This window comes from Oenanthe melanoleuca, chromosome 15 (assembly GCF_029582105.1).
Source record: "Oenanthe melanoleuca isolate GR-GAL-2019-014 chromosome 15, OMel1.0, whole genome shotgun sequence".
Taxonomy (NCBI): domain Eukaryota; kingdom Metazoa; phylum Chordata; class Aves; order Passeriformes; family Muscicapidae; genus Oenanthe; species Oenanthe melanoleuca.
In genome coordinates, this window is record NC_079349.1 from 4,596,239 (window position 1) to 4,608,314 (window position 12,076).

General features: G+C 63.5%; 2 protein-coding genes across 2 annotated transcripts; one reads left to right on the forward strand and one right to left on the reverse strand.

Moving 5' to 3' along the window:
- Positions 1-172: 172 nt before the first annotated feature.
- CRYBB1 (crystallin beta B1) lies at positions 173-3,834 on the reverse strand. The gene is made up of 5 exons (XM_056504428.1): positions 3,694-3,834; positions 2,811-2,929; positions 1,122-1,254; positions 867-1,009; positions 173-502 (listed from the first exon to the last, which is right to left on the reverse strand). Exons 1-5 carry the CDS (start codon positions 3,832-3,834, stop codon positions 322-324), a joined length of 717 nt encoding a protein of 238 aa, XP_056360403.1. The 3' UTR covers positions 173-321.
- Positions 3,835-8,032: 4,198 nt separating this feature from the next.
- CRYBA4 (crystallin beta A4) lies at positions 8,033-9,235 on the forward strand. Its single transcript, XM_056504441.1, has 5 exons — positions 8,033-8,071; positions 8,190-8,308; positions 8,490-8,631; positions 8,735-8,877; positions 9,007-9,235. The coding sequence occupies exons 1-5, from the start codon at positions 8,033-8,035 to the stop codon at positions 9,152-9,154; spliced, it is 591 nt and encodes a 196-aa protein (XP_056360416.1). The 3' UTR covers positions 9,155-9,235.
- The last annotated feature ends 2,841 nt before the right edge of the window (positions 9,236-12,076 follow it).

A 12,076-nucleotide genomic window follows, 5' to 3' on the forward strand; every position in this document is an offset into this window, starting at 1 on the left:
CTTATCCCACACCGAGGGTCTCCTGTGTCCCAGCCCCAGCACGGAGAGCTCCCGCATGAGACCCATCCCCTGCCCAAACCCTCCTCCACCGTGCCCCACCCTGCTCCAGCACAAAGCTGGCACATCCCGCCGAGCAGAGCCGCGTTCATGCACCACCGACCCCCGAGCAGCTCTAATCTTCTGGTTTTTTTTAATTTGCCTCACAAGGTAGAGTACATCCAGGGAATGTGCAATGTACAAGGAAAGTGCTGGGCAGGCGAGCGCGAGGGGAGGCGGGGGTGCCCCACGGGGCCCGGGACTCGTAGCTAGCAGGCGGCACGCTCAGTCGGAGGGCGCGTCGGGGGTGACAAAGGTGCCCTTCTGGTCCCACTGCATGTCCCGGATGCGGCGGATGGACTGGATCTGGGGCTGGAAGGCAGACCACTCATTCCAGTGTCGGAAGTCTCCGGTCTCAAAGAGGTACTGGTAGCCTCTGTAGCCAGGGTACTGGTACCCGACCCAACTGCGGGAAGAGCAAACAACAGGGCGCCTGAGCGGGGTCGGCAGCTCCAGGCAGCAGCCACACGCCTGGCGTGTGCTCAGGGGGCTGGTGGAGCTCCCTTGGTGGGCACCAACCCCTGGGGGGCAGGCCACACCACCCAAAACAGCCACACCATCCAAAACCAGCCACCCAAAACCAGCCATGCCACCCAAAACGACCACAGCACCCAAAACAGCCACAGCACCCAAAACAGCCACGCCATCCAAAATATCCATGCCACCAAAATATCCATGCAGCACTTTCTGGCTGCCTGGGAGCCCGTGGCAGCCAGCTGGGGAGGACAGGGAGCCTGGCACGAGGCAGCTGCCACTGCAGCCCAGCTTACGTTCCACTGGGCACCTGCACGCTGCCCACGCGGTCGCAGAAGCCATAAGCCCAGAGGCTGGGCACGTCGTCCTCCTGGATTTCCATCTTGTTGCCCTTGAAGTCAGCAGACTCGTAGAGGGAGATTTTGTGGTCCTCAGCCTCCTGGGGAAGACAGAGGGAGGGTGCTGGGCAGTGTGGCCGAAGCCCTGGAGCTTTGCTGCAGCGAGGCATCGAGCAGCAGACCCTACCAGGCTCTCTGCTCCTGAGCACTCACCATTTTGATGGGACGCATGGACATGAAGCAGTCGCTCCGGTAGCTGCTGGACCAGGTGTCCCAGCGAGGGTACTCGCCCTTCTCCAGGATGAACATCTCCCCACGCATGTTGGCCTGCTCGTAGGCCACCCAGCTGGGGAGAGAGGAGGGCAAAGAGCAGGTCAGGTACCACCCAGCAGTTCCCCTCCTGCTCAGCCAGCTTGCAGGACAGTGGAGGGGTCTCCAAAAAGGCTGTGGCCCCACCGCCCTGCTCCCACCTTTCTCCCAGCCCACGCACTGTGGCCTGTGCAGAGCCAGCGCTGATCCATGGGGTCTGGGCTGGAAGCTCACTGGTGTGTGAGTGTCCAAACCTGCAGCAGCCATCAGCACTCACAGTGCTCCTCTTCCTGCTGGGGAGCAGCAGGACCCCTGCACAGCTGGTGACCTCACAGAGTCGGCTCAGGACTCTGTTGTCCCTCCTGCCTGGGCTGTGCAATCCTGGCACGCCTCACTGCTCCAGCAGCAGCCAGTGCTGGCACCCATCCCACTGCCGAGCATGGGGCTCACTCAGCTGCAGTGTCACCTCTTTAGCAGAGCCACGAGGTGCTGCAGTGCTGGGGATGTCGTGGGTGTGGGGCCTCAGAAGCCCCCAGCACCACAACAGTCCTGCATTTGCTGCTTCCCATTTCCCTGCAAAGCAGCTCTTCCTGCAGATGCCAGCAGGGGTTTTCCTGCTGGCAGCAGATGTGTTCAGGTACCCAGGCTGCGCAGCCTCAAGCTGACTGCTAAAGCTCAGATTGGTTGTTTTGCTTTCATCTTTCCCTAAACACAGTTTTGGGTGCAGAGTCCCATCGGCGACTCTCAAGGACCCCAATGACACCCAGTTCTCTGTCCTCCCAATTCCACCCTCTCTATGTCTAGTGCAGCTTCCCAGGTATCATATCTGAGCTCCTTCTAGGCTGCTTCATCCCCCATTTGTTTCAAGAAGAGATGGATATTCTGGGCTCCTAATAAAAAAGTCATCAGTGCTGCATGGTGTCATTCCAGGTCACCCTCTCAGTCCCTCAGGGATGCTGTCAGGACAAGCCATGTCCTGTGCATCCTCCCCACAGCACTCCCAGCCCCCCTGCATTCCTGGGCACGCCGTTTCCAGCCAGGCACAGCGTGGTGGGATGCTCTTTCAACATGGAGATCATCCGTCTGCTCAGTTATCTGCTTTGGGGATCGTTTTTGTCCCTGCCTGTGTCAACTGTTCCCACGGCTTTGAGACCTGCCCAGCCCCCTCGTTGCTGCTCGGCTGCCTGGGTGCAGGCATGTGCTTGTCCCTGCCCATCCCTGCCTGCTCCAGCCTGGTCCAAGGATCCCACATCTCCTTGACTTCTCTAAAATCTGCAGGTCCCTTGTATTCCATGGACAGCTCCAGGTAGCTGAAATGATGGACACATTTCCTCAGCCCTTGGCTTTGCCTCTGGTGGCCTTTGCTTTGCACGTGGCCCTGGCATCCTTGCCACCCATCCTGGCCCTCCTGTCCTCCTCAAAGGAGATCCAGGATGCCCGCTCTGCTCCGTGCTGGCCGAGCTGTGCTCTGCTCCAGGCAGCAGGGAAATGCCCCTGCACTTCACATTGTGCCCAGGGTGCCCCCAGGCTGTGTCCCCACCCACCAGGAACACTCCCAGGGACACGGCCCCCTCCGTGGCTGGGGTCACTTACGGTCCAGAGGTGACAATGACACTGCGCACCCGGTCGAAGCCACGGTCAGCCAGGTTCAGGCACTCGGCAGTGAACTCCATCTGCCTGCCCTGGAAGTTCTCCTGGTCAAAGACAACGATCTGGGGGTGCAAGGAAAGGGTTGGATGAGGACAGGCATGCTCAGGGAGGGCAGGCTGCTGCAGTGTGACCCCACTGCTCCACGTGTCCCCCTCGGCTCTCCAAGCCTTCCTGCAGCTTCGGGTCTGGTGCTGCCCATGCTGAGCTGGGCTCTGTGCGTGGCCATGCCCAGCACAGCCTGAGCACAGGAAGGTTGCCCCCAACAGCTGTTCCTGCTCCAAGATGGCCTCATCCTGGCCCTGGTTGTGTTGCTGCCAGTGCCCACACTGGTGGAAAGGAGCAGTCCAGGTGCTCTGTGCTGTGGCCTTCTCAACCTGGCTCGGTGTCACCGGAGCCCTCGCATCACTCGCCCCCCGTGCCAGCCCTGCTGCAATGCCTCGGTGGCACATTGACCTGGCATCACTGTGGCACTTCAGTGCTGGCTCTGTCCCCCCTAGTGTCCCCTTCACCTCCCCACCAGACCCCTGCATGCAGGGGGTGACCAGAGGGAGCAGGTGACAGCAGCCAGCCCTGACACCACAACCCAAGGGAGAGCACTCCCACAGCCTGTGCTCCCCAACAAGCTGTCCTAGCCAAGGGACCTTCAGACTGTTCCTCCTGGAGCAGCTGCCCAAATCCCATTCCTGCTGTCAGAGAGACAGAGCAGGGATGGCATCACCCACACTTCCACCCTCCTTCCCCCTGGAACAACCCTCCTGCCCCGGAGATGCCGCCCTTGTCCCTCAGCCCGGAGCGTGTCCCTGCGCGTGGGGAGCACTGGGCTTACCCTGAAGGCTTCTGGGGAGGGCTCCTCGCCCTTGCTGTTTGCGACAGGAGCTGGGTCGAGGGATGGAGTCGGCGCAGGAGCCGCCTTCTCCTTCTCATCCGCAGCCTGGCTGGGAGCAGCGGGTTTTGTGGTCTCAGACATCGCGGTGGTGGGCTCAAGTCTGTGACGGGGCACCAGCAGCAGGTTAGAGGGAGGGAGGCACGGGCGTGGGCAGCCACAACCCGCCCCAGGAACGGTAACATCTGAACGGGGACTCTCAATGGGGTGGGTGGGCAGGGCCAGGAGAGGAGCTGCTGGAAGGTTCTCCAGCAGGCACAGGCAGGGGTGCTGCCTTCACCAGGGGGATCACAGGAGGTCCTGGAGTCCACACTCTCCTTCTGTGGTCAGCAGAGCCCTGAGCATGGTCCCAGCACTGTAGGGGTGCCCAGGGATAGGGCCTGATGCTGTGCCAGGCACCAGGGACGTCCTGCATGGGGTGCACCTGGGAGCCCGGGGGGCACCGGGGCAGCGTGTGAGGGGTGGGAAGGGGACAGCCCTGGTCTGCTGAGGGCCTGCAGCTGGCACCCTGCTGTGGCCCCGCAGGTGAGTGTCACCAGCAGCTCCCCGGGGAGTGGAGGGCGGTGGGATGCTGAGGTGCTCCCAGACGTGACCACCACAGCGGTGGCCACGGCTTAGACCCTGAGTTTCCCTCTCCCCACCTCGGGTCCGGCTGCAGCCCGGTGCCCGGGGACTTTGTCCTCTTACCTGGGCAGCTGCTGCTTCTTGTTGGAGTGAGCGGGCTTGTGTTTCGGGGCGCCGCGAGGCCCCCACTTTATAGCCTGGCAAGGGCAGACCCCCGGGCGGGCGCACAAAGGAACTGCCAGCTCATCAGTGTCTGCGCGGCCGCCCAGTCATCACATCCTGCAAAGCGCTGGGCGAGCTGGAAGCCTCTCCCCGGCCCCGTGCCCAGCCGCTGAACCCAGCACTTTCCTTTGTGCCCCCGGCACAACAGAAGACCTGACCGTGCCACTTTGCAGCGCGCCCGGCACCCGCTGCCCCGCGTGCGGCCGCCCCGGCAGGGCATATATAGCCCTGGCACGGCCCGGCCGGCGCCGGCACCGGCACAGGAACACCTGCCCTGCCCAGCGCCCCGGCCCCGCGCCCGCCGGGACACCCCGCTCCCGAGCGCTGCCACCGCGCACGGTGCGGCAGCCCCGCCGCGCCCGGGTCTGTCCCCTCCGAACACTGAGCCTCTCGCTTGGAGCATCGCTCCGTGCCCGCAAGCGCCGGCAGCGCTGCCCTGGAGATGCCAGAAAGCGAGACCTGAGTGCTCTGAAATGCTTCAGGAGTTGGGTTTTTCCAGAACGATGTGTAATCGAAGCTGACACTTTCCCAGCCACTCGAGTGTCTGAAAACAGTGTTTGTTCTCCCTTGGGAACGTCTCTGCTCACTGGCAGGGCTCTTCCTTTGTTTTTTAGCCCATTTTCCCTGTGCTGCGGTCACCCTGTAGCACGCCTGGTTCTGCCACCACCATATTCATGGTTTTGGGGCGTCAGCTCTGTCTGACTGGCGCAGGAGGGTCGTGGGGTGGCTGATGGGGGATGCACTGGCACCAGTCCCTGCAGCATCTCAGCCTCTAGTGCCACATCTCCCCCACCCCATGGCACCTCGGGGGGACTTTCCCTGAGTCTCTCTGAGCCTTTGATCAGCTCTTCTGCACCTCCACACCCCTGTCCAGCACCCCCGGCTTCCCGCAGCATCCAGCACCAGCCGTGCCTCACCCGAGGGTGTGCGGGCAGAGGGCTCAGAGCCGCGTGTGCTGCCCTCCTCTTTTGTTCCTCTCATGTGTCACCCAGCAGTGGTGGGATCCAGCTGCACCCTCTGGGCTATTGCACAAAATCCCGAACAAAAAGAACGCATTGATGCCTTCCTTTCCCGAGGTTTTTCAGGAGGTGTGCTGTGCCCGTGACATGGCTGAGTGTGGGGTCTGCTGCTCCATCACCCTGGGCGCTGGCCCAGTCTGGTTCTCACCTCGATGCTGGGCAGCGTTTTATGCTTCATGATTTCAATTTGTGCTCGTTTCCATGGTTTTTATTCAGATTTCTAATTTAGCCTGCCCTCTCTTCCTCCCAGAGCCAGTGTGGGTGTTCTTCCTGTGCTGCCTCCTCTGTGCCTCCTGGGCATTAATCAGCAGGTCTCACCCACCCCTGCTCCTGACTCTGCTTTCCCTCCCAGCCCCCAGCACTTTTGAACCTGGGCATTGGATAAACAGCTCAGAGGGGCTGAGCTCTGCTCCTGATGGCTGCCTTGCTTGTTACTGAGCACTCAGCATCCCTGTGGGTATCCCTGAGCCAGTGCTGTGGCAGGCCTGGCAGCAGAGATCGATCCTTGGCCATTCCTGAGCCCCCAGACGCAAAATCTCTGCCCTGCCATGGACCCTGTGCGCTGTAAAGCCCCTCACTGCACCATCCCATCCTGTGAGATGCTCAGCTCCAGCACAGCAGAGCTGCCCCAGCAGCAGACAGCCAGAGCTGGCACAGCCTGGCTGTGGAGGGCACGGGCACGAGGGTTTGTTCTGTGAGTCCCACTGCCCGTGGATCTCCTGCTGCTGCATCCCTGCCTGGCACTGAGTGGCACCCAGGGGGCACAGCTCGGGCTCCATGAGCATGTCCCACTGCCAGGACACGGCGTGGACAGCGAGTGTGTCACTGTGGTGGTCACTGTGCTGGTGGCCAGCGCCAGCTGAGTTGAGCTCAGGCCGCAGTGAGAGGCCAGGGACAAATTGTGCCAGTGCCAAGAGGGTTTGCTGGGTTTGCAGGTGGCAGGGACAGCCCGTGCAGCCCTGCTGTGCCCTGGGGCAGCCAGTTGTGCTGAGCCTCCCCAGCTGCCCTGCTCTGCCTCCCCCAGGGTGCCCGGGGCTCACAGGGCTGCTGCAGCTGCATGAGGGGAGCTCTGGCTCAGCCTCCTGGCAGTTTTCTGGCAAATTCTGTCCCTAAACGCAGCATTCCCTGGGAACACGGGTTTTCCCATTGGGCTCAAGAGCCTCCATTGCTTGCAGCCTGCTCTGAAGGGCAGGCTGGGTAGGTGCCTCTGCCCGGGCTTTGGAGCCCTGGCACCACCCTGAGATGATTTGTGAGGTGCATGGGTCACTGTGAGCAAAGCTGGAAGGAGTTTAGGTCCCCAAAATGTGGTGGCAGCAGACTCTTTCCTGTGCACAGAGACAGGAGCTCTTCCCAAGTCATGACCTGCACCTCCAGTTCCTCCCGTGCCTTTGCAAACCCCCACCACCCCTTTCCATGCCCCTGGTCCCCACTTCTTGTGGTTTCCATGGCTGTTGTGTGCCCAACCTGCAAAGAGCTGCCCCAGATTTCGGGGAGAGCTGCTTTGCCCTTGCAGGGAGAGCAAGTGGAGACGTGTCCTTCCTCCCACTTCCCAGAAACGGGTGAGGAAACCTCCCCGCGCCCCCAGTGCAGGCAGCGCTGCCAGAGCTGGGACACGGCCCCAGCCCAGCCCCAGGCCAGGGAGGGCACATGGCAGGAGCGCTGGCAGAGCCTGGGGGCGATGCCCGGCCCTGGAGCTGTGGGGCGGGGGTCAGAGCCCGTGCCCGGTGGGCCAGCTCGACGTCCCGGCTCATCAGCGTCTCTGACACGGCGCCTTTGTTCCGCCCGGTCCCTCCTCCCCGCCATGTGCTGAGTTAGGGGTTTCAGTAATGCTCCCCTGGGCTCTGTCTCTATCTGGAGGCTATAAAAACCCAGCGAGAGGCTGCCGGACATGTCACCTCCCTGGGCACCAGTGTCTCACCCCAGGTAAGCGCTGGAGCCTGGGGCAGCTGCCCTGTGCTCATGGCTGGGGCCTGGGAGCGAGCAGCTGTGGGAGCAGGTGGAGGAGCATCCAAGATCTGGGGCTAGACCTGTCCTCGGCGCCGGGAGCTGTGGTGGGGGTTGGGGATTGGGGATTTGGGATCGGGGGCTGTCCCTGCCCGTGGCAGTGGCAGGGTGTTGATGCTCAGTGTGGGCACGCAGCCGCCTCCGCAGCGCTCCCGGCTCAGCCCTGCCCTGCCTGCACCGGCTGCCAGCACCGGGGCTTTGGCTCAGGGAACTGCCAGTGGGAGGAGGAGTTTCCCTGGGCACGGGCAGGGATGTCTGCCAGGGCCAGGTGCCCACTGGGCTAGGTGCCCGCTGCTCCACATGGCCCTGGTGGCAGCTCTGGCCGGGCAGGCAGAGCCACAGAATGGAGCAATCCCCTGATCGTCCCCCACACTGCTGGTGAAGGGATGTGCTGGGCTCCTGAGGTCATTTTCATCTGGGCAGAGAGGCAGCTTTAACTGTCACCCCTTCCTCTGTGCTCTGGCAGAGCCAGCATGACCCACCGCTGCAAGAAATCCTCCGGTCTCTGGAAGGTAGGGGAGCCTGGGCAGGACCAGCACCACGCCCTGTGAACACCCGGGAATGGGGCTGCACTATCTGCTCGGGGCCCCGGCACCCCCAGAGCCCCCTGACTCCCTCTGTTCCCCCCAGATCGTGGTGTGGGATGAGCCTTTCTTCCAGGGCAAGAAGCACGAGTTCACCACCGACTGCTACAGCACCCTGGAGCACGGCTTCAGCACCGTGCGCTCCTGCAAGATCGAGAGCGGGGCGTGAGTGGGGGTCCCGGGGCACTGCCACCCCACGGTGCTGCGGGACCCCACCGAGAGCAGGGGGGTTGCAGGATGGAGGCCCCCAGTGCCTTTTGCTGGCCGAGCCTCCTGCTCTGGGCACCAGCCCGGCTGCGAGCGGGGCGGTGGGCACCCCGGGGGTCTCACCCCTCCCGCCCCGCAGGTGGGCAGGCTTCGAGCACTGCGGCTTCCAGGGGCAGCAGTTCGTGCTGGAGCGCGGCGAGTACCCGTGCTGGGAGGCGTGGAGCGGCAGCAATGCCTACCATGTGGAGAGGATGTGCTCCTTCCGCCCCGTCGCCTGCGCCGTGAGTGCCCCCGCCCCGGCTCGCCCCGCGGGGCGGCCCCCGGAGCCCAGCGCTGGCCGCGGACAGGGTGGCAGCGCCACAGCCGTGCCCGTCTCGGCCGCAGGACCACGGACGGAGCAGGTTGATGCTCTTTGAGCAGGAGAACTTCCAGGGCAAGCGGGCAGAGATGAGCGACGACTGCCCCTCGCTGCCCGCCCTGGGCTGGGGCAGCAGCACCGTGGGCTCCTTCCTCGTCCGCTCGGGCGCGTGAGTACCGGGGCTGGCAGCCTGTGGGACCGCAGCAGAGCCGGGGATGCTCCGGCAGCTGCCGGGACCCTCCCGCGGCCCCGCGGTGCCGCCAGCCCCGAGCCAGCGGCGCTCTCCGCTCTGTCGCAGGTGGGTCTGCTCGCAGTACCCGGGCTACCGGGGCTTCCAGTACCTCCTGGAGAGCGACAGCCCCGCGGGCGAGTACAAGCACGTGCGGGAGTGGGGGTCCCACGCGCAGACGGGCCAGGTCCAGTCCATCCGCAGGGTCCAGCAGTGAGCGCGGCCCCGCAGCCCCCGCGCCCGGGCACCGTCCGTCTGTCCCGCGGGCGGCGGGGACAAAGCTCAATAAAGGCTCAAGTTGTCCAAGGCGGCGCTGGCAGTTGGGGATGAGGGCCATGGGGTGCGTGGCCGGCAGTGGTGCCACTCTCGGGGGCAGCGCGGGGCTCTGCAGGGGTAGGGATGAGGTGGAGGGGAATTTTTCTGCCCGGCTCTGCAGGATCCCCACATCCCACCACCCCACAGACACCATCTGCTCTTCCAGCACCTCCCAGGGGCTGAAAGGAGCTGCAGGATCAAGCAAGTGTGCAGCTCTCCCCGCATCCATGCACACCCTGTACCCATTCCAAGCGCTCTCACACAGCTATACACACCCCTCCACCCATCCCGGCACCCATCCCTCACTCCTGCACACCCAGTGTGCAGCCAAAGCTGGAAATGCAGCAGGGAGAGGCTGGTCTGGAAAAATTCCTCATTTCAGAAGATCTCTGAAGGAAAGGTTTGATGCGGTGAAAATGTCCCATCCATGACATTTGCAGCAGCAAGGCCACCAGCGGAGGAAATGCTGCCCAGCAAGGGATTCTCTCTGCAGGAAATCACAATTAAAAAGGCAAAATAGAAGAAGAAACAAAAAGTTTTGGGATGGGCTGAGTGAAACTCTCCTGCGCCCCAGGACAAACCCGTCCGGGGCCGGCAGCCAGGGAGACCCGAGGAGCAGAACTTCCCATCAGTTCCACAGCCACAGCTGGGTGGGACCCCCATCCTGGGTACCCCCTGTCCCTGCGCAGCTCCAGAGCCCTGGGGGGACGCGGGATCCGGGAGCGGGGCCAGCACACGGCCAGGCACGGTGGGCAGCTGGCGGCGAGACCAAGGGTCCCCGGGGACCCGGCGGGGACTCGGAGAACAATGCGGGAGCCCAGCAGCTGCACAGCGCTGTGGAGGGGCTGTCACAACCCTCGGACGGGAGGGGGGCCGTCCCTGGCATGGGGGGCTGTCCTCGGACGGGACTGTGTCCCCGAGCCGGGCTGGTCTGTCTGCCATCCTGCCCAGCATGTCCCCAGGGTGCCCCCGACAGCCCCTTGTCCCGTGTCCCCTGGGTCACACACACGGCTGTAGGGAGCCCGTGATATCGCGAACCATGCCCCGGCAGGGAGTGACAGCGGATTTTGCAGCGGCTGTCGTGACAGAGGGGTCCCCAGGGTCTCCCGCAGCGGGAGCGGTGCGAGGACGGTGCTGGGAGGGATGGAGGAGCGGTGCTAGGATTGATACGGGAGCGGTGCGGGAGCGATGCGGGGAAAAGGTGACTCGGCCGCATTTCCAGCATTAAAATTTAATGCGAGTTGCAGCATCCTCCTGCGCCGTAGGTAGGGCCGGGGGGGCCGGGGGCTGCTGGAGGAGGAGTTTGCTTGGCCGCCTCTTCCTCGGGGATGCTCTGGGAAAGCTCCAGCACAAAGGAGCGGCGCGGCGGGCAGGAGCGAGAGGAACCGGAGCCCCCCAGCCCCAACCCGGCCCCCCGGGAGCAGGTAACGCGCTGCGGACATGGCTCGGCTCCCTGAGGACGGGGATGGGGCGCCGGTGGGGTCTGGGGAGCCCGGGGGTCGCCCCCACCTCCAGGGGGGAGAGGGAGGCGATGTCACCCCGGGACTCGGGGGGTGCTGCGGGCATCGGTCCGAGAGCTGCGGAGCCGGAGGACGAGGCTGCTGCCTCCTCTCCTCGCCCAAAAAATACCCCCCTTCTCAATATATTATTCCCTGGTTATAAATACCCACGAGAGGCTCCCCCTAGGCAGGACACCCCCTTCCCTGGGGGTGCCAGGCTGGGGCAGCCCGGGCCCCCTCCCTTTGTTAGGGCAGGAGCAGCCGCGCATCCCGCAGCGATTCCCGGCCACATCCCGGTGATCCCGGCCACATCCCGGTGATCCCGGTCCGGAGGCTGCACTGGGCATCCTGCCCCCCCCTCGGACACCATCTACAGCCCCCGGCCCAAATCAGAACTAACTGCTGCACCGCTTGTTTGTATTTTTTTTTTTTTTTTCCAGAATCCTCATCAAGAATAGGGCTTCTGCCAGGTAAATGGATTCTTGCCTGATTTTCAATGCTCCTGGGAGGATTTGTAGCCAAAATGCTGTTTTACTGCATTGTCTCGAAGCCCCCACTTTCTGCTAAAGCTGATGAACCTAGGCGGGGGTTAGAGGCGAGGCTGGGGCCAGCAGCCCCAGGGCACAGCCCAGCCCTTCCTTCCCCTCAGAATTAACCTGGCAGATGCTCTTCTTGCGGAGCCATTTTCTCTCCCCCATTGTCTCACAGCCTTTTGTGTGTGCGGGTAGCTCCTGCCCGGCGAGCCAGTGGGAGCCCAGAAATAATCAGATTTTCAGGCGTTGTGGGCTTTCAAGGAGCCTTTCACACCCTCACACCCCCCTTGTGCCGGGCTGCCCAGCCCCAGAGCTGCAGACAAAGGCAGCAGCGCCTGGCACCACTGCAGCAGCACCGGAGCCTGGGCTGTGCCAGAGCTGGGCTCTGCTGCAAGGCAGTGAGGGTCGGGCCAGAGCACAGGGCTGGGTGTCTGCCCACCCCTCTGGGATGTGGTCAGGGTGCCCGGATGCCACATCCCAGAGATCATCTCTCTGGGATCTCTCCCGGCAGAGCTGTGCACTCATCTCCCTGCTCCTGCCTGCAGTGGAGCTTGGGCTCCTCTCCCTCCCTCCCTCCTCACTCGAGGATGGCTTTAGCCCCATTTAATTCGGGTGTCCAGCCCATGGCCACAGAATGTGCCACCCACGCGTGTGGCAGAAGCAGCTCAAGCTCCCGCCCAAGACGAGTGTTTAGGTGAGTGCTGTCTGCACAAAATTGCTTTCCCCCCCTCTCTGCTGGGATGTGCTTCATTCCCAGGCCAGGGAGTCCACCCTGCCCCAGCACAGGCACCT